At 48.8% G+C, this 6000-nt stretch overlaps 1 protein-coding gene across 4 annotated transcripts in view; it reads left to right on the top strand.

The window, feature by feature from the left end:
• Nucleotides 1–3008: 3008 nt before the first annotated feature.
• Nucleotides 3009–6000, top strand: part of KIT (KIT proto-oncogene, receptor tyrosine kinase) — a 96111-nt gene continuing 93119 nt past the window's right edge. For 2 of the 4 annotated variants that reach the window (XM_016195043.2, XM_016195041.2), the window contains exon 1: nt 3011–3190. In XM_016195043.2, coding sequence (XP_016050529.1) covers nt 3124–3190 — 67 coding nt within the window. In that variant the 5' untranslated portion in view covers nt 3011–3123. Of the gene's footprint in view, nt 3191–6000 lie in introns of all 4 variants that reach the window. The other 2 variants (XM_016195042.2, XM_016195044.2) reach the window with 2 other exon arrangements.

The following is a 6000-nucleotide window of genomic DNA, read 5'->3' as shown; positions in this document are numbered from 1 at the left end:
TCAAGTGGTGATCATTTTGAACACTTTGATTCAGGAAAGTCTAGAACATTGTTTTCTCCAGCCTTCCCACACATGAAATCAAAAGATTCTATACTTCTTTGCTTGTTAAGTCATTTTGATTTTGGTTTCTACCTTGCAAATGTTATTAAAGTATTCATCATGAAAACAAATTGCATAAAGTAGACTTCAGGAAAAGGTCCAGGGTCATCATGAAACAGTACAGAACTGATCCTGTCTAGCCTATCTGAGATACAAAACATCCCTGTCACTGTAAATGATTCTACTAGGCATATGTACCAGGCATATGTACCGTAGATGACTCCCACAGAAGAGTGGTATATATAGTTGATGAAGGTACTATTCAGTAGCTACCAGGCTTAAAGGCACAGGGATTGTGGACTATGACCAACACTAAACTTTTAATTGCTGGATCTGAGTAACTTTGGGGGATTTGGGGAAGGGAGGTGGTAGTGTTAGAGTGAGATGACACTTGGGTGGTTCGGATAATGGCTTTTTTTTTTTTTTTTCTTCCAGAGAAAGCAGAAGAATTTAACTGTCCTACCAACCAAGCTAACTTTGGTGTGCATGGTCTGAACTTGAGTCCTAATAGCAGATATTTTATTTCTTGTTTGGGTGTCTGCTTTTCCTCTTTGTGAATTCCCCTAGGCAGGAATTTTGTCTTAGTGATTTTTGTAGGTCTTTTAGATGCTTAAGAAATGTTGAATGATAAATATGAATGACAGTTCAGCACTGAATAATGCCTCATTCTGCTTTTTTTTTTTCCTGGTAGAAATTTCCTGCCTGGAATTAAATTGCAACGTGATCTTTTTCACCCTCTTTTCTGAAGACTTGTTATCCCCTCCAATATCAGTTGATAGAAGGAGGAAAATTGTAATTTTTCTCTCTGCCATAAAGTTGATATTTTAATGTATAGTGAGTTTTTCCTCACTACAAAATGGATTTCAGAAATAAATCAAGATCCCCGAAACTCATGATTGCTTCGAGAGGTACCTTTTATCTCTGTCATCCTAAGAATAAGAAGTGGTTCAGTGACTCAAAGCACAGAGATCTTGGGATTTCAGTTCCCCTACATCGTTATGACTTGAATCATTTACTAGGATATTGGGGTGTGGGTACCCATGCTTGACTATATGGATTGTGGCAGGACCCAATCTGTTTATTGACAATAGTACATCTAGGGCCTGAGAGCTCCGCCTTGCTTCACAGCACACAGTCAGTAAATACTAGTTGAATGAGAAAAAATGAATTTAAATAGAGATAATCATGGATATTAATCTAGTAGCCATTATCATTAAGTGATTATCTTTAAAACCATCTTTTTCTTTTTCTTAACAAAAGCACTACTCAGCTGTGGTTTATAGTAGTTCTGGGTGATTGAACCTGGGATGTCACAGCCTCAGGCATGAAAGCCTTTGCATAACCATTATGCGGTGGTTTCCTCAGCCCAAGCCCAATCATGTTTTCCTTAAAGCTACTCAAATCCTATCATTATCAGATAGGCAAGTTTCAATATTAAATGAAGTGAATCTGGTTAATTATACATTTGGGGATGGTACTTTAGCAAAGGTGCTAGGACATAACTCCTATTAGAAAACAAGCAAACAAAAACTCAACGCTTGTCTAATGTGATAGAAGCCAATTTGGAGCTGTATCACCACATGCATGGAGCACCGTAGACAGAAGCAGGGGGATCTCCATAGCTCCATAGATGGTGGAGAGGTGCTGTGTTGAATCTGACTCCGTCCGAAAATTAAAGATCATCCCATCATTTCTTTTGAGGGTATCTTTTATTTTCTGTTCTCTGCCTCTATGGAGGGGTGTTTATGAGAATGCATGAGGAAAGGTCAACACATCTGAAGTCCATTTTAAAAACTTCTGGGTTTCCCATTAATTGCATGATCTTAGGCCACCTTGAGAACGAAAATTTTTACATTTTCTGTTCTATCTACCTCACAAAACTGTTACTTTGAACATGAAATAATATTCAGCGTGAGGATGAACTATAAAGCCCTATGCAGATTTATGCTTTTCTATAGAGTAGTTTTGCTATTTCATTCTGGGTACAGGGTAGGTCAGCTAAGAGGAAGGCAGGGATCTCCACCCCTGTAACTGTCCTCTGATAGACAGGCAGAGAAACCATACTGGGAAAAAAAATAATAACAAGGGGGGAGGTGAGAAAGAGCTCCCTGAGGCGCTAGCCCAAGCACTTGTAAGCAAAGTTTTTTTTTTTTTTTTTTTTTTTTTAACAAACCCAGGCTCCTAGAGCAAACTTCGCAATTCCGACTTGCTCTGAAACCTCACTCTACAGAAAAGACTCCACAGGGGCTCGGGGGGAGGAGGCCACACCGACCAATAGAAACCATCTGTGCTCTTACAGGTTAAGGAGCAGGTGGAGAAACTGAGCGTAATGAATTACCTACACCTGAGCTCAGCCTTTTACAATGATTGCAGGCATCATGCTCGGTCCTTCTCGACTAACAGGGGTGGAGGAGTGTTTGGGCTCAGTTCCTAATCTCCCCTTGACTCACTCCTTCCCCCCCGTCCGATTCTTGTCCCTGCACCCCCCTCCACCCCCTCCAGTGGAGTCCAGCCCGCTGCCTCCAGAGAGTGCTCGAAGGGTGGGCGGCGGTCCTTTATTGTCTGGGGAGCACCTGCCAGGTGGCGGGCTCGTGCCCTGACGTGTGCTCGGTGCCCAGATTCACAAAGCGCGCGGGCGGTACCACCCCAGTCGGAGAACCGCCTCTAGGGGACCCACCACATTACAGGGGAGGAGAGGTGGAAAGATGAAGGGGTCCCAGGGTCCAGAGCAGGCGCGCCCGCCCCCTCTCAGCGGGCTCAGCTCTTCCCCACCTCCTGGCATTAACACGTCTAAAAAGCCCGGGTCAGACGCCAGAGGCTGGGAAGGAGACCCAGGCAGGAGGGCGGGGGGAGGCGAGGAGGGGCGCTGAGAAGGGGCGTGGCCGGCGCGCAGGGGGAGGGCGCTGGGAGGAGGGGCGGCTCCTCGGCGCTCGCGGCTCTAGGGGCTCGGCTTTGCCGCGCTCGGTGCACTCCGGCGAGAGGAAGAGCGTGGAACGGAGCTCCGGTCCCTGAGCAGCCACCGCGATGAGAGGCGCTCGCAGCGCCTGGGATTTTCTCGGCGTTCTGCTCCTCATGCTCGGCGTCCAGACAGGTGGGAGAGCGCGGCGGGTGCGCGGGACGCGCTCCTTGGCGCTGCCTGTGTCCCCAGGGCTCGCACACGCCGGGGTGTGTCCAGAGATGTGGCTGCCGGCCGCCGGTGCCCGTGCATTTCACCCTCCGGGAAACACTCGAAGCGTCCCCGGAACTCTGCTTCTGGGTGCCTCGCTCACCTGCGCCAGGAGCTCCCCCCCACCGTCGCTACTGGGGGGGGCGCAGATCTGGGTTGGGGGGGCGTCTTCCCGAGAGGAGGACAGCGAGAGGCCTGGGGGTGAGCGAGGTGCAGGCTGCCGAGACTTTGGGGTTGCTTTTGTGCTGAGCGTGCTCGGGGCAGTGGCGGGAGGTCTCCGGTTCGCCACCGGCGCTGGTTTATCCCGCTGCCCGAGGCGCGGTCGCTGCTTCCTTTTGTTAAAAGTTGCGCGTGTGTGACCCGCACACTGGAGGACCGGCCCGGCCCGCCGGTTCTCAGCCGCGCTGCGGGCAAAGTTGGAGAACCTTTTATTTTGCTCTGCGGCGGCTGCTTTCCAATCGCGGACGCTCTTTGTGCCCCAGTGCCAGGGCCGGACCCGCAGCCGCCCGTGGACTTGAGTCTATGGCTGCTGTCTGTCTCCTGCCGCGACCCCCTCTTCCACCCGGTTATGCTTTTTTGCACAGAGAGCAAACGGCATGCTGCCGTGGAGCTGGACTCCGTGAAGCTGGAAGTGGTGGCCACAGGGACAACTTGGGCCAGGCGTGTGGAAGGTAGCCGCTAGGTTGCAGACTTTTGCTTTTGTAAACCGGGTGGAAGAGAGGCTCGCCCCTTTCAACCGTGCTGCTTGCTAGTTCTTCACTGCCACAAGCCATGGAGCGACTGGTGGCAGCGTTTGCAGCCTGCTCCAGGGAAGGCAGGCACCGCACTCCGGGATGGGAGTGCGGTGCCTGGACCCTGGCCAACTTCTGTGTCCAGACACAAAGTCCAGCCTGCCTGGGGAGGAGCTCTGCAACGCCCTGGAATAGTACCTGTAATCGCAGGTCCCTGCTCCTTTGGGAATTTTGAGATGCACTAAGACCTCCTTCCCACCTCACCCTCATAGGTGATGGGTATAATTTAGGTCTGCCAGAGGTCAAGGGTGGGAAACTGTGAAACTTTCTATGGATCACAAAACTGTTGTGGAAATATGGTCATAGCCTGCATGGGAACTTGAATCTTAAAGATGAGGAGAAAGATTTGCAGGCTGTGGAACCTCCTCTACCAGATCCCTGTTCCTTCCCAATTTTGTTTGTTTGTTGGGGGTTAGGTGTTACAGAGCTTTGCTAACTCCAGAAGCCCTGCTCTCTTCCAGGTCATTTTTTTTTAACTTGACACCCCCCCCCCCATAATGTGAGGATAAGAAAGTGAATCTGAATTGGGATTCGAGGGCTGGAAAGGATGAATCCTGATGGACTATCGTGGCTCTTTATTGACTATTGGTCAATTTAACCAGAAAGTGTTAGAGTACTGTGACCCCCCCATTCCCCCCCCCCCCCCCCCCCCGCACTGCTTCCCTGTTAGGAACATAGACCTTGCATCTGGTCCCCTGTGAGGGAGAGGACCTGGGTGCCTTGTAGGATCCAAGTACCTTGGATTCAAATGCTGTCTTTGAGCTTTTATGCCTCTGTGTCTTCAATTTTAGTTAAGGTATGTGAGCCAGACCCTCAGATAGGGTACAAGAAATACAGACCACATTGAATATTACTCTTTTGGTAAACTAAATGAATCAGTTGCTTCCTTCTAACTCATTATTATCATGCTCCATGCAGTAGATTTTTAGCAAAGAGAATCTGGAGGTAGGGGTGCAAGTGGTGTAAAGACAAAGCCTTATATTGCCTTCCTGGTTCTGTATCTTGGGGCAGCTTGACTTTGTGGGTAGCCCCACTTCTCCAAGAAGACAATGAGATATCTGCCTCATGGAGGAGCCATGGGTCCAAAATTCTCTTGGGGTGTTCTTAGAGTGGGGGCTGCACTTTTAGAACTCTACCAGATTGCTCCCTGCCTCTTTGAAATTCTTCTGCCTCTCCTGGTTGTTGCTCCTTAGTGAGAAGCAGTACTAATGTGAGGCCTTGCTAGCTCTGGTGACAAGCCCTGTAAGGAGTATTGTTACCACCCCCAAAACATTTTACAGCTGCGTAAAGGCTACTTAATGGTGTCCTAATGGTCTAGCCCTGGCTTGAGCAGGTTTTCCTCAGTGCTCACCTCCCTTTGAGGGCTAGCAAGTTCCAACTCTGCTCCTTCCTAACCTCCCACCCTCCCAGTCTGTATTTACAACTTCTGTGCTCCACAGGATGAACCTCAAGGAATCGTGAATCATACCTTCCCCTTGTTTTTGCAGGTGTGAGGCTAGAGTCCTCCCCAGCAGCTGGACACAGGACATTATGGGTTGTTATCTAGCTGGAAATAATATGATGACTATAAAGGGAGCCCTGATTATTTCTTTATCTCCATTCTGACCTTTCCCATCCATCCACATATTTGTTTGCTCTTGATTTTATAATTCATATATTGTATGTTATTGCAACATACACTCATGTGTGCCTGAGATTTCATATTACATGTGGTTGTGCATTGTTGTTGCTCCTTAGTGGGAAGCAGTACCAATCTGAGGACAGGCTAGCTCTGGTGACAAGCCCTGTAATGAGTATTGTTACCATCCCCAAGCATTTTACACCTGGAACAACTGACTAAACACATCTCTCCTCAGAATCTGTGACAAAGCCTGGGCTTAGCCCCATTATCCAACTGTATGCCCATTCATGTGACTTAGCAGAACTGGTTTTGAGTGAATCTCT

The sequence above is a fragment of the Erinaceus europaeus genome, chromosome 3 (assembly GCF_950295315.1).
Source record: "Erinaceus europaeus chromosome 3, mEriEur2.1, whole genome shotgun sequence".
Classification (NCBI taxonomy): domain Eukaryota; kingdom Metazoa; phylum Chordata; class Mammalia; order Eulipotyphla; family Erinaceidae; genus Erinaceus; species Erinaceus europaeus.
The sequence above is the reverse complement of the archived record's forward strand: the minus strand, read 5'-3'. Positions and strand labels throughout refer to the sequence as shown.